Raw genomic sequence first — 15243 nt, forward strand, 5'->3', positions numbered from 1 at the left:
AGGAAAACAAAAGCAGAAGCACGGAGAAGAGCAATTGAGAAAATGTTCATGGTTGAGAAAATGTTCATGGTGGTGGTTCCGCGGAACCACAAAACAACCTATTTAACAAAAGAAAATCTCGCATAATAGAGAGCTCTATCACATAATTTAATTAATCACAATGAACCATTATAAACTCACCTAGAAAACAGGTGCAAGACAATATGGAATCCACCAAGAGCCTATAAAATACAAATTGCTGCCGACATCGGAATATATTTCACCAACACGTTAGCAATAGTTACAGAGTGCAGTCCTTCCATTAAAAACCATTTAAAGAACAAATGACAACAACAACAACAACAACAAAAGATTAAAAAAATCTAAATAAAATATTTAGATTAGAGGATGATAATTATAAATTAGACATCACCCCTTCTAAGTAGCCATCTCGTTCGAGCACTCTCCAACGCCTCCTCCCGCATCCTATTTAGCTCGTTAAACAAATGCTTATACTGAGCTTCAATCGAGTCAATCTCCACCCTTAACTCGTCTTGATCCTCGTCAATTTTGGATGGCGCTGAAGAACCATTTAGCAACATTGAGCCGCTAAAATTCTCGCCCGTATGGAAAACAGGCATCCTCGTAATCTTTGAATCACCACTCAAAAAAATATTCTCCCCCGTTTTGTTCATCCCTTCTTTATCACCAGCATAATCCAAAATAGACGAGTCGACGTCGGTACCATATCCACTTACGCTTTTACAACTTCCTGCCAATTGTATCGATATATCAGATCCCTGAGAACCCTTCCGTTCTCCTTTGGTGCCAGTATAATTCGAATCATAATATATATCAGAGGTTGTTTCGCTTGGTTTCTCGTACATTATACTTTTACCAACTAAATCCACCATTGGTCTCGACAACTTTGCTCGGAGCTGAATATCTTGGTCCGATACTGTCTCATCACATTTTTCAACCAGTTCAGTCTCTTTATTTATGCTCATTGCCCCGCTTGATGAATAATCAGTTGAGGGTTTCCATTCAGGTACGAGATTCCTTATTAAATAATCTATGAAATCAGCTACAAAAACAACATCAATATCTGACAAATTAAGTACTGTCATCATTTCACGAGTTACAGATAGTGCCGTATCAGAATCCAGGTAAAAGAAAAAATGGATGTTCTTTGCTCGCCCTGAAAACAGAAAGCAGATGTAAGTAACGAGCAATCTTATAAAATTTTAAGAGGTTAACATTAATATTTGCATGCTGTCATGATATAGCAACTTGGTCCCTGAACTTTTCACTTGTAAACTTTAGTCCGCAAACTTCTTGAAACAAGGAAGTCCTTTTACAGGGGAATAAGCAAAAGAGTAATTTTTTGACAAATATGAATAGAATTGCAAATATGTAAGAAGCTAAAGGTCTAAAATGTTAAAGTGAAAAATTCAGAGACCATTAGACCAAGTAGCGACATCAGGGCAGCACAGGAAGTATACATGTAATTTATCCTTAAAATTTCAAGTACTACGCACCGCGTGACTCAAAAATACGCAAGACTAATGAGATCGAATTATCATCTTTTTTCTCCCCTTTCAAACTGAGCTCATTATTGTTGTAGACTCGTTTCAACTCCAATCCCGGCATGTATGAACTAATATTACTATTCTCTGTGCCTGTGCTAATTGGAAGAGACTTGTAATCAGAGTCTATATCCATATATAAGAAATCTGAAGGGCCATCGACCGTTTTTGGTGGAACAATAGGGTGTTCAATTGTAGCACTAGTAAATTCCTTGGTACTATTACACTGAAGAAATGGATCTTTCAGAAGATCCTTAGCAGGCAATCTCTCAGAGGCAGAAACCAAACATTGTTCAATAAAGTGCTTTACTTGAGGATCTGATACTTTAGCAAGTCCAGCAGGTTTTGTTCCCTACAAGGAACCAAGGAAGAAATTATCGATGGGGAAAAGAAAAAGAAAAGAAAAGTATACTAAATTATTATTAAATTTGGCCAAAATATAATAGACTTACAGAAGTGACTTTCTTATAAATTTGAGCTGCATTTGTACATTCACTATATGGATATTCGCGAGTAACCATCTCCAACATGCACATTCCAAAAGAATATATATCAACTAGTTCATTATAGTTCTCCTCATATAGTTCAGGAGCCATAAATTCAGGGGTACCTACATGTATTTTGAAGTGAAAAAACAAAGTATAAAACATCTTGACCTACTTTTTAAGACAGGGACATGAGGGAAAAAATTGAAACAAACAGAAATTGAATCAAAGTAAAGATTTCAACTTCATCAGGTTATAATTCTTCACAAGATTTTCTTTTACCACCTGCTGAATATAAATATTAGAAATTCGTTACAAAAGCTTATGAGACAATAAGGAAAAACAAGGAGTATACCCTGTATATTGAGATACACATTTTTAACCTTCAAAACAAAAGTATAACAGCACCGAAGAAAAATAAAAGAAGAAAAAAAAAAATACCAATAACACTTCGGGCAGTAGGTTGCTGCATCACTGTAGCCAGCCCAAGATCTCCAATTTTAACTTCTCCATGATTTCCATTAATAAAAATATTGTCGCATTTCAAATCTCTATGAAGTATAGGAGGATTATGGCCATGAAGGTACTCCAAACCTTGAAGGATCTGCCTTGCCCAGTTTTTTATTGCCTTCAAGTCGACATGTTTATGTTTTTTACGATATCTACAGAACTCATAACATTGAAGTAAAAACCTTATGTACATCAAACAAGCTCGGAATAAATGAAATGCAATAATTTAACTTACTGTCTTAGACTTCCCGAAGTGAATAGTTCTGTGATGATGTTAATCGTTTTCTTCTGATCATCAACCCATGAATTATAAAATTTGATTATATTCTCATGCTTGAGAGATTTCAACAGATGGACTTCAGAATATAATCTCTCAAGGTTTTCCGGTGACTGCAGCACCTCATTTATTTTGACTTGGTTCCATGCAACTTCAATACCATCAACCTCATCAAATCCCCTATACCTACATAAGAAAATAAAAAGATTAAACAGCATAGATGATCAGTAAATATTTGTAAACGAACGGAAGTAATCTTATGGATTGTTTTAAAATAAAGGCAAGACAAGGGTCTTCCGAAGATACACTGTCTTGAATGCTCCCCTTCCAATCACCTCGTTGTACTGCAAGCACCATAATTTATGTATATCAATAAAGGAAAAGGAATGTAATGGAAACTGCTATCTTTGTTTTGCATGTTTATAACTGAATTGATCCCTTTCTTATTTTGAATCTAAATATCTAAATGCTGAGAAAAATTCCCTCTTGACAGTAATATATGTAAAGAAGATGATTGCTACATCAAGAAAGAAAGCAAAAAGAGACTTCTGAGCAGAACATTAATGGCAATTCATCATATGATAATATAATGACAAAAACATAATAATAATACGCAGAAAAAAGTCGTTAAGTAAAAAAAATTTAGTCCCTGAAATTTCATCCTAGAGTTTCAGTTGTAGCAATTTAGCTCTTGATCTGTGATTGGATTCTACTTTCATTCTCAGAGTTTCAAATTTGTAATCAAGCCAACAGCGTAAAGAGAATGTCATTGATTTGCTAATTCATTCACTAATTCCTCCCCCCTTCTTTTTCCTCCTTTTTGAGGAGTAGAAGCCCATAGTTGGTTCATCAATCGAAAATCTAAGGATAGATCAAACGAAAACCTACACGGATGTATCGCCCCGTCGGATCGGTTTCCACCGTATCTGCAGCACCGCCGAAGACATCGGAATCGCTGAAGAGTCGGCTTCTGTTTGACTCCATTTACAGCAGAACACACACACAACACAGTAGAAGGTGAAATTCTCTGGCGAAAAGAAGGAGACCAAAACCAGAATCAGGAGGAGGGGCGGGAAACGCTATCTCCTAAATGTCGCGGAGCGGAGCCCGATCTCGATGCGGCGAGAATCTTCGGAGAACCCTTCGGAGGCGACGGAGAACGGATCGAGCGCGGCCGATCGCAGGAGGAATCGGCACGATCCGAGGGCCTCCGAGGAGCTCCGATCCATAACCCCGCTCCCGACCGCGCGGCGCCGGCCCCTCATTCTCCCCCGGCGCCGGTCCGTCGCAGATCGCACGATGCCGCCGCGGCCATTGTCTCTTCCTGGGGAGGCGCCAAACCCTTACCCTAGGAAGATCGAGGGGGCGTAGCCATTGGTGTGCTGAGGAGGAGGAGGAGGAGGAGGAGGAGGAGGAGGAGATGGATTCGATCGGGATAGGCAAGAAAACCCTAGAACTACCTACGGGGAGGGGAATGAAACCCTAATCGGGGCAGAAGAGAGGAGGGGATGAGGTGAGAGAGAGAGAGAGAGAGAGAGAGAGAAAATGGTGGGGAGTAAAAGAAGGAAATGTAGAACAAGTGTTCGGCGGGTGGCGCCAGGGTCCGCCTATTTTTGGTGAACTTTTCTTTTATAGTTTTTATTTACAAGGAAAATTTCCAAAAAAAGAAAAAAAAAAACCGGTTACACTATATATGCATTTAACAAATTTTTTTAAAAAATATTTTAGGCCAAACTTGTCGTGTTTTTTTTTATTTTTTATTTAGCTTAAGATGAAATTCAAACGTCTAAATAACAGTATGAGAGGATAATATCAAGAGTTCTTATTTTTTTCACAATTAACGATAGGTGTTTCATTATACTATCTTATGATTCGGAAAAACTATTACTTTATTATTCTAATTAATAACAAATTTTTATAATGTGAAAAAAAAAATATGTATATATATATATATATAGCTTCGATTCGCATAGCATAGGAATAATTAAAGTTTATCTTTAATTATGAAAAAAATAAGAAAATAATATTCTTTTGATTACTAACAATCACCAGCAAAGCTTAATTATTATTATTATTATTATTATTATTATTATTATTATATAGTTGACGTAGCTAGCAAAATTATCAAAAACTTGATAATTAGAATTAGAAATTCTAAATATAAAATTTATTTATTTTATGTTTTTAATTATTATTATATTAAGATGTCTATAATTTGTATTTATAGAAAAATGTATAGAATGCACTAGTTATATTACTGGCCTGGTGTCCCAATCAATGGATTATCTTTTTTGGATTCGCCTCGATTAATTAATAAAAATTATTATTATTATACTTTAGAAAAATATAATTAATTTATTAATGATAATATACTGTGTAAATATAATACTGTAAACTTTTTCACGCTCACAGATGTTGTTGTTATATTCCAAAAAAGAAGTCACGGTCCAAAATAGCAGCTTTTGAGAGAAAATGGCAGGAAACATGCCAGAGCAGGGCGTGTCGGTGAGTACTTGATGCTGTTGATGATGTTCACAGAATACACGTCACACTGAAACTTCTCTTCTTTTCCATCTCCTTGTTGTACGGCTAATTATGAGATTTTTATGAATTTTTTTTATAAAATAACCATCCAAAAATTTTAAATTAATAAACTAATCCTATCAAAATTTTATTTGAAAAACTAATTCTTTTTTCGCCACGTTAGATTTTTACGATAAAAACGGTGAATGATTCACCGCCTTTATATATATATAATGAAGGCGGTGATTCACCGCCTTCATTATATATATATATAAAAGCGGTGAATGATTCACTGTCTTATCTGTATTTAACTTCAGAACTTAGACAAATTTCGATAAATTTGAAATATTTTACACTAAGACGGTGAATCATTCACCGCCTACACATATATATTATGAAGGCGGTAAACCATTCACTGCCTTCATTATATATATGTGAAGGCGGTGAATGATTCACCGTTTTCATAGCAAAAATCTGACGTGGCATCTACGTGGCAAAAGGAGGGTTATTTTTTTAAATAAAATTTTGACGGAGTTATTTCTCCAATTTTAAAATTTTGGAGGGTTATTTTATAAAAAAAAAACCCAATTTTTATAGTGTTTTTTAATAATAATTTTATATTACATCTATTATCTATTATCTTACTTCTATTACTAATCCATTAAAGAAGAGTAGGGTCACCTCAAGGCCCTTAGGAGGTGACAAGTGTCCTCCTAAAACTCTTCGCTCTCTCTTTTAAAAAATTGCATGCACCCGGTCTACACAAATATAATATACATCAAATCTATTTTTTTAATTTAATAAATATAATTTACATTTTATAATAAGTTTATGTACACAATATTATAGGCCTTAAGTTCCAGCAATATGGATTTATTAGTATGATGTTAAATACAAATATAGACCCGACGTATCGAATGATTTATTCCCTACCCACTCCTCATTTATAGAAAAATTTTGCCCACACTCGGTCTATAAATATTACATATATTAATCTTAACTTTTTATAGTTCAGTCAATAAATATTACATAGATTAATTCTAACTTTTTATAATTAGGTTTATAAATATTACATATATTAATCCTAACTTTTTATAATTAGTATTATTAAATTAAAATATAATTTTATAAATGCGACCTATTTATATAAAATGTCTCTATATCAAAAATTACTAGAGTTTAAATTTTTATATCAGATTTAAAAAATAAAGTGCACAAAATTTATTTATACGCTTGGTGCATCAAATAGTATCATTTCCTTTAATGTAAATAAATATATATAGATAACCCCAACTATAATTTTTTTTAATTGAGACCCAATCAAGTTTTACTTTTTACTATAATTTTTATACTTAGTTACATTCAAATGACCAAAAGAAATTAAAAATTCTAAATCTAACGAAATTACTAATGAATTTAACAAAATTTATAAATTTTTTGATAAAATTATCTTACTTTAAAAATTAAAAGTTTAGGAAGTTTCTATACATTTTCCAAAAAATATTTTGGCAAAAAAAATGTGAGGACTCTCTCAACTATTAAGACCCTTTGCAATAGACTGTTCAAATTTAATTTTTTAATTGATTTTTATAGTTTTTTAACTTTTTATGATTAATTTTGGTTAATTAAATAAGATATTTATTAAAATTTATACAAAATTTGATCAAATATTTTTTACATATGTATTTTTACATGATATAGATTATATTTATTAAATTATATTTTAGTTTAAATGATGAAACCTTATAGAACCTTGAATGGTGAAACTCCTAACAACATTTTTTTTATGAATTTTTTAATAATATTTTCCTTATATATTTTTTTATAAAATTATTTAGTTACTTGCAAGTTCTTACAAAAAATTTTGTAGTATATAAACTAATTTACATTCTTTTTATTCCAATTATTTTTAAACTTATATAATTAAAAATTAAAAATTAAAATAATATAAATATTTTAATTTAAATTTATTATTAAAATATTTTATATCCGTAGCATCACATGAGTAATTCGCTAGTTACATTATGAACCCTCAGTTGAGGAGATGGCAACGTGGCATCATGGGAGAAAAGAGAGAGTAGGGATGCAAATGGGGCGGATCCGAGGGCAGGAGAGTTCCCCCACCTTCCGCTCCATTTCTTATCGGGGCGGGACGGATTCGGGGCAGGTTACTTTTCATTTTATTTTTGGCTCCCACTTATCGCTCCATTCGGGGCGGATCGGGGCGAGAGCCGGATTTTTGACGGATCGGGACGGATTGAAGGAAGAAAAGAGTCTCCCACCTCCCGCTCCATTTACTTGGCGGATCGGGGCGGATTCGGGGCGGGTTATATTTTTTTATATTTTTTGTTCCCACTTACCACCCCATTCGGAGCGGATCGGGGCGGAGCTCCACCAACCCGGATCCATTTGCATCCCTAAGAGGGAGACGGGGTGTGGACACAATTTTTTTTTTTTACTTTATTATTTTCATCTTATTTTTTCTTTCTTTTTCTTTATTGATTTGATAGAAAAAATTAAAATCAGTCATTTTTTTAATCCAATCTAATTCTCCTCCTTTTTATTATAAAAATTTAGAATATATATAATTTTTATAGATAATTTCCTAAATTAATAAAAATTTAGAATATATAATTTTTATATATAATTTTTTAAATAATTTAGGTTGCATGCCTGAAATATAAATTTTAAGTTTATAATATTAATCAAAAGAAAGATTTATGGAGTTTAAATTATTATTTTTTTAATAAATTTAGTGGCGAGAGTTGTATGAAGTATAATAACTAAATTTGTAAAGTTAAATGCTACATTCAAAATTTAAAATCAAAGTACTATTGAATTACTCAAATCTACATATTAAAAGATTGGGTAGAGAGAACAGAATTTTGAAAGGTTAGATAGCTAATTCAAAATGATTCATACTTCAAAAAAGTTCGATACGTTTTTGCTTTGATTTTAATATCAAATTTTAATGCCTTATTTATAATATGATAAGCGATCAACTTCACATTTAAATCTTCTAGAATATCCAAACCAATGATTAGTTGGCTTTTAATTTCAACAATTAGGCATTCTAAAATTTATTAGATAGTTTAACAGATTATTTTGTCGAATAAAATTACTAATTGAATAAAACCGATAAATGTTGAACCTTGTCTTCGTTCGGAAAAAAATAAAATATAAAAAAAATAAATTACACTTTCTGTTCTCAAAGTATAAGACATATGACACTTCAATTCTCAAACTTTAATGCGTTATAATTTTTGGGTCAAAACAAGTTTAATAATTATACATTTTAATTGATTGAAATATGATCTCCCCGCTGCGAAGCGCGGGCCCTACACTAGTAATACATTTTTACAAGAATATTATACTAAAAGCATACTGATTCACTATTTTGATCATATTTTTATATTTTTCAAAAAGATATCTAAATTATTATTATTTAATTTAAATTGAATAGCGGTAAAAGATGCGAGTAAAGTAGCGCAATCATTGTGGATTCTTAGGTGGGCAGAATACTAAATTATTATGAATTATAAGATATTCGTATTTTTACATTCGAAGATAGTCATTTGTAGTCCGTTAAAACAATATGCTAGTTCTCAGCAATCTCTCAGCCAAAGTAACTTGAACAGTTAATAACAAATTTGTCATTCTAAATATTTAATATATAATATTTTTAAAATATTACAAAAATTGTAATTTTGTTTTTTTTTCTGTTTTCTTTTTGTAAAAAGAGCAAAACAAGCTTTCCTTGAGATATTCGAATAAAAATTCACGTTTTATTCTGCTTGTAATTCCAGCCAAAAATATTTTGAATAGATTTCAACTAAAGCATGGAAATGAGTACTCATATAGGAGTCTAACAATATTGTCCTTAATTAGTTACTATTTACGCAGCCTAATAATTATATGGGTCCAAAATTTTGTGATTTTGTGATTGTTGCATGCCGAATGTCCCGACCCTTGATCCGGTCAATAATTCTCCTCGGGAAGATCGTCGGGATGCGAGACGGCTGCAGATTATGATCCTTGAAGTATGCGCCCACAGAGGATCAAGCGATTAGGCCGATGAGGGATCGAATCAGCTGGGTTCGAAAACCTCCACAGTAAATTCGCTTCGGCAGGATGAGCCGAATGGAGAGGGGAAGCCCAGAATTCGACTAAGAAACGAGCCGAATGGCCAAACAACTTGTGATCTGATCGGCAGAAAGAACCGAAGATGACTTTCTATTGAATAGCAAAAGAAAAAAGTATACAAACAGGGGAGTGATGCCCGTAGGGCAGACAGACTTCAAGTATGGGAACAGGGGAGTGATGCCCGTAGGGCAGACAGACTCCGAATATGCTAAATTATAGGAACTACTCCTAAGGAAAGCAGTAAATGCGAGAATAGAAAGATGCAGAAAAATAAAGATGGTCTTTTGTGCGCAGGGGCGAAGACCTTTTTTTCAGGGTATCGTATGCCTATTTATAGAACCGTCCTTGCGTTAGTTATTGCTTTTGCACGATCAACCACTATCTCCTGATTCGCAGGACTACCTTCGGCCGATCGGAACCACTCGTAACTGCTTGCGGTTGTTATAACTCCTCGGTCCAGTGCGGCTCGTGTGCGTCCGATGTATTCTAGATCTTCGTTTTAGCCGTGGACATGGACCCAGCGTGCCAGCTGTTCGCGCCTGACTGGCTCAACAGTGATGTAAATCAGAATTTTTCAACTTTTACAAACCATCAGAAGAAGTGGAGGAATTTTGAGGACTATAAAGCGTCGGTGGTCACGATAGATAAGAAATGGAATTAATTTTATTGTGCTCTAATTCCTCTCACGCTCCGAACAACTCCATTTCTTTATTGAAACAAATATCATAGGCCAGGGAATCGAATCTGTGTCGCGACATAATTTTAGCGAATAGGCAATTAGAGAGGGCTTGGACTCGATCGGCTCAGAATCGGGCCGAACCATTCCCTGTCGACATAATTGTTTGCGAACCGGGGCCGAACCGGAAAATTCAAACCTCCTATTCTCTCCTCGCGTGGACGCGCACGTGCGTCCTCGACCACCTTATCTGCGTCTCCCTCGTTCTCCCCCTCCTCACCCTTCGTTGCTCCCGCGACCCCGCGCTCTCCGCCATTAATGGAGCTCCGCTTAATCGATCCCCCAAACCCTCGTTTACTCTCATCGTCGTCGTCGTCGTCCCCCTCCTCCTCCCTCTTAACCTTATGGAGACGCAGAGGGCGTTCACTTCTCCTCCTTGTTAGGGCTCGGAAGCGGCGGAGCCCCCGCTCCAATGGCCTCGGGGGGGAGCCGAAGAGGGAGCTATCGCACATTCTGAGGACGGAGGCCGCCGTGTTGGGCGTGGAGAAGAGGGCCGGATCCGCCTCTTCCACGCGCCTCTGGCCCCGAGCGGTTCTCGAGGCACTCGAGAGCTCCATCTCCGATAACCGATGGGAATCCGCACTCGAGGTTAACCCTAATTCTCCTGTTTCTTTTTCTTCGTTCCCCGTTGGTAAAATTGGTTCCTTTCTGAATTTGGGGCGAGTTTTATCTCCTTGTGCGAGTATTACTTAGTATTTGAGTTGGGGATTCAATTATCCCTTCACAAATTTCTTGCAACTTACTGTATGAGACAACAGTTTAATACCATTTTAAGAGCACAGAGTGTTATAGTTGCGTTCAATGTATTAGTTCGTAATCTCTCTATCATATTACGGCCCTCTTTGAATGTCAGATACATTATTTGATATGAGAATTTTCTAGTATAATTGTAATTAAGGAGTTTGATTTTTGTTTCTTCAGAGGTCTTGCTATTCATTATTTGATAGTATAGCATATTCACGTATGAGGTGATTTATTTTATTATGAAAAGAAAACTTACAGGCCGAATATGATATTCCATTCAACATATTTGATCATACTCCTTATTTACCATATATATAAATTTTTGGAGTAAATTAAGAAAATATATTGAACAAGATATTCATGCATCCTAACAGGGCCTAAATTTGTTGACTTTGGTTTCTTTGAATTATCCAAGCATGCTTTAGCATGCCTCTAATTTTTAACACATTAACATTTGTCTATATGTGGGACTAGTTGGTCACTAGTTAATGCTTGAGTTTTGCTTCTCTTACTTATCGTAGATCTTTGGGCTGCTCCGGAAGCAGCGCTGGTATCAACCAAAATCTCGAACTTATGCGAGACTGTTGACGATGCTTGGGAAGTGCAGGCAGCCTGAGCATGCCACCTCGCTTTTCCGAGCTATGCTTTCGGAAGGTGTTAAACCAACTTTGGATGTTTACACTTCACTTGTAGGTGCGTATGGTTTCAGTGGCCTCTTGGAGGAGGCGTTTCTTACCGTTGATGAAATGAAAACCATTTCTGATTGCAAGCCCGATGAGTTCACTTTCTCGATCCTGATAAACTGCTGTTGCAAATTGCGTCGCTTTGATTACATACCCACACTACTTACTGAAATGTCTTACTTGGGTCTTGAATGCAATGTTGTTACTTACAATATTATGATAGATGGATATGGTAAAGCTGGAATGCTTGAAGATATGGAGAATTCTTTGTTTGATATGCTCGAGAATGGACGATGCTTGCCCGATATATTCACGATGAACTCTATTCTCTGGGCTTATGGAAATTATGGAACAACAGCTGAGATGGAAAAGTGGTACAATGAGTTTCAGCTAATGGGTATTGAACCCGACATCCAAACATTCAATATCATGATTAAGTCCTATGGAAAAGCCGGCATGCATGAAAAATTGAGGTTGGTTTTGCAGTACATGAAAAAACGCTTCTTTTCTCCGACTGTTATAACCTTCAATATAATTATAGAATGTTTTGGAAGAGCAGGGAATATCAAGGAGATGGAATACTATTTTAGGTTGATGAAGATTCAAGGGGTTAAGCCTAATTCAATCACTTACTGCTCGCTGGTCAGTGGATACAGTAAAGCTGGGCTTCTTGATAGAGTTCCTGCAATTATAAGGCAAACGGAGAACACTGATGTTGTTCTGGACACAGCTTTTTTCAACTGTGTAATCAATGCGTATGGTCAGGCCGGAGAGGTGAAGATAATGGGAGAAATGTTTGAGCTTATGAAGGAGAAGAAATGTAAACCTGATGATGTTACATTTGCAACAATGGTTCATGCATATAATGCTCAAGGCATGTATGAAGCCGTTAAATTGTTGGGGGAGAAGATATGCAGGACAGAAAAGGAAGCTTTGGTAAAAATTTTCTAATTCTAACTGACTCAAATAAAGGAGCTTGATCGTGCCAAACTAATCTGTTGACGTTCACATTATTACCATTTTTAATAGGTTGGTTTTTTTTATTATCCTTTGTATATATTGATTTTGCTACTAAGGACACATGGATTCTTAAAACTAAAGGATTTTTCTGATGGAGAAGTACTTGTTATATAGGCACCAGGTTGACAAGAATCCCATCACAAACTGGTCTTATGAATAAAACTCGTCTTTGCAAGTATCAACGCTGGCACTAGCACAGATATACGGCAATTTCCTCTGGTACACTCTGTAGAGGTAAGCTCTGCTTCTTCTAGCATTCTTTTGACCTCTCTCTCTCTCTCTCTCTCTCTCTCTCTTCATTGCTTGGGGCCTGTTGGCATATGCTGCTCATTTCTGATATTTTTGTTTCCTTCTTTTATTTGTGAAAATTCTTAACAATGATTACATTTGAATTGGCTCCCAGATTTCCAGGTGGGAGTGTTAGCATATCTGTGAATTTTTTTTCGCTTTAAGTAATGTTTGGGCATCTGAAATATATCATGCATGGATTATTTCCGTGCGAGATATTACAATAAAGGAAGATTGAAAAGAGGATATCGAGGAAGACGTGCTCATCCAACATCTATTCTTTTGGTAGGACTTTGTAATGATATTCTTCTCTTACACTCTTTATTTCATGCAGAGATCTTCTTGCAAACATTTTTCAGTTTCCTCCTGCTTATATCTGTTGTTTTCTCCTTTTGGATGCAGTTGTACGTTTATTAAAAATGAAGATATTAACCAAGAAGCAGGTGTTGAAAAAAGTGAATGTTGGAAATTCTCTCTGAACTTGTTGAAGGCTAGTAAGTCAATGAAGGAAAAAAAATTGATTGCGAGGGAGAACAAGCAGCAGAAACTTAATTCAGCAGTTCGATATATGTTTTCTCACTCATTGGCATTGATAAGATTCTTTGTTTTAACAGTACCTTAGGATGGTAGAGTCTCACGCCCTAATTGATGGTTCCAATCCTCCAGCTCGGCCACCATGTAAACTTTGCTCTCTCTTATAATGTGCAGGTCTTACACCTGTTTGCATTAAAAGAAAAATGATGGTTCCAATCCGGCAGTCCAATCAACTTTGAAGTCAAATGACAATACGATCAACAATTCGTTTGGTGGTCGTCCCTGCACATTCCTAAGAAACCAAATGCACTCTTGGATTCAGAATAACAGTTCTGTCCGCAGATTCTAGTTCGACAAGAATCATAATTTGAATGATTTACCTTTTTGTATGTTTTGATTGCAATTAGGGGGTGATGATGATGTGTTAAGGGAGAATGTGGTCAATGTGTGGCAACTGGCTGCTTTCTTTCTTTCTACAATTAATCCTTCTAGGGTTATTTTCTCCTTGAACTAGAGCATCATAATTTGCACATATTCGAGTAGTGTAATACCCAGCTATTAAATTGTTCAAATCGATCATGCTAGAGTTCAACGTGTTCCGTCTATTGATGTTTTTTCCTCAAATTTCGCTCATACGCATCGTCTGTGCATTCGATTAACAAATGCGAGTTGAATCATTAGCCGGTGCTGAGAAGCATGATAGATCTATATCTGCTTTGTAAGTATCCTTTGAGTAGCTGTACTTTCAAAGTGTTTCTTTTCTCCTTACTCCTTTATTCGTCTTAGAAATGTATTTGACTTGTCTGTAAACTTTTCATTTACCTGACTTGTTTAACTTTCTTATATGTTTCAATTATATTCCTACCAAACTATTGAAAAACAGACTTGATTGATGGGCTGCATTTGGTTGCCTTTTTGTAATACAAGGTTGGATTTGGCGAGAATTTATTGCTATTAGCTATACTTTATCAGTAATTCTAACACATTCCTCCTTAAATTAGTTGTAATATTATTATTATTTTTTTTTACAACGTAACTGAGGATAGAATGAAAAAAGTATTTATATTGAAATGGTTTTCTATTTTTTTGCTAAATAACACAAAAGAATTTAGTTGAACTCCAATTTAATCGAAAGAAAGAATTTTATTTTAAATTATATTCAAAAAGAATTATCTCGACTGAATTTTGTTGAATTATATTTAAATTTGGTGCTGAACGGAGTGTTCGTTAGGATGCAATTGCAAAATATGAAAAAGTTTAAAGAGTCTTGAATTTCTTGAACAAGTTCTTTTTTGCAAAAAAAAAAGTTCGCCAAAATTATTACAAAGTAAATAACAATATTGTTGTGAGTATCCGATATCTATCCATTCACACACACATTAAAAAAAAAAAAGTAAGATCAGCATATAGCTTTTCCCAACATTTTAAAATTTGGGTCTACTCTACAGTTCAATTCTTTGAACCGGATAAGTTAAAAATTTATTTTGATGTGTTCGAATCAGTGGTTCAATCAGTAAATCAGTGAACCGGTTTTGTTCTGTTCAATTAGTAAATCAGTGAACCGGTTTTGTTCTAGACAAATCAGCTGAATTTATTTATTTATTTAGGATTGATTTTTTTGTACATATTTTAGTTTCTACTATGAAAAATAAAACGTGAAAAATTGTACTTACTTAATCTGATCTAAATATTAATATTTATAATTAAATATGATAATAAATAAATAAATAAACAA

The 15243-nt window shown here is 34.8% G+C and overlaps 2 protein-coding genes across 5 annotated transcripts; one reads left to right on the forward strand and one right to left on the reverse strand.

The window, feature by feature from the left end:
- Positions 147–4432, reverse strand: LOC109707735 (probable serine/threonine-protein kinase WNK4). Of its 2 annotated transcripts, none has more exons than XM_020229247.1 (7): positions 3726–4432; positions 3173–3181; positions 2796–3023; positions 2492–2712; positions 2018–2175; positions 1518–1917; positions 147–1177 (listed from the first exon to the last, which is right to left on the reverse strand). In XM_020229247.1, the coding sequence occupies exons 1-7, from the start codon at positions 3782–3784 to the stop codon at positions 402–404; spliced, it is 1851 nt and encodes a 616-aa protein (XP_020084836.1). In that variant the 5' UTR covers positions 3785–4432; the 3' UTR covers positions 147–401. The 2 variants fall into 2 exon arrangements, with proteins under 2 accessions (XP_020084836.1, XP_020084835.1); XM_020229246.1 differs by having other exon boundaries at positions 3144–3181.
- Positions 10405–14111, forward strand: LOC109708052 (pentatricopeptide repeat-containing protein At3g53170). Of its 3 annotated transcripts, XM_020229633.1 has the most exons (6): positions 10405–10827; positions 11505–12695; positions 12801–12920; positions 13090–13259; positions 13377–13600; positions 13683–14111. In XM_020229633.1, the coding sequence occupies exons 1-2, from the start codon at positions 10498–10500 to the stop codon at positions 12615–12617; spliced, it is 1443 nt and encodes a 480-aa protein (XP_020085222.1). In that variant the 5' UTR covers positions 10405–10497; the 3' UTR covers positions 12618–12695; positions 12801–12920; positions 13090–13259; positions 13377–13600; positions 13683–14111. The 3 variants fall into 3 exon arrangements, with proteins under 3 accessions (XP_020085222.1, XP_020085221.1, XP_020085223.1); XM_020229632.1 differs by having other exon boundaries at positions 13377–14111; XM_020229634.1 differs by lacking the exons at positions 13090–13259; positions 13377–13600.

Source organism: Ananas comosus, linkage group 3, assembly GCF_001540865.1.
Source record: "Ananas comosus cultivar F153 linkage group 3, ASM154086v1, whole genome shotgun sequence".
NCBI lineage: Eukaryota > Viridiplantae > Streptophyta > Magnoliopsida > Poales > Bromeliaceae > Ananas > Ananas comosus.

Excerpts from the sequence above, each read along its gene's own strand:
- LOC109707735 (XM_020229246.1), bottom strand. The coding sequence starts at position 3,821 with ATGGAGTCAAACAGAAGCCGACTCTTCAGCGATTCCGATGTCTTCGGC. Across the intron at positions 3,182-3,725 it reads CGACGGGGCGATACATCCGT|TACAACGAGGTGATTGGAAG; the intron begins GTAGGTTTTCGT and ends TGGTGCTTGCAG. Across the intron at positions 1,178-1,517 it reads GCGTATTTTTGAGTCACGCG|GGCGAGCAAAGAACATCCAT; the intron begins GTGCGTAGTACT and ends TTCTGTTTTCAG.
- LOC109708052 (XM_020229632.1), top strand. The coding sequence starts at position 10,498 with ATGGAGCTCCGCTTAATCGATCCCCCAAACCCTCGTTTACTCTCATCG. Across the intron at positions 10,828-11,504 it reads GATGGGAATCCGCACTCGAG|ATCTTTGGGCTGCTCCGGAA; the intron begins GTTAACCCTAAT and ends TACTTATCGTAG.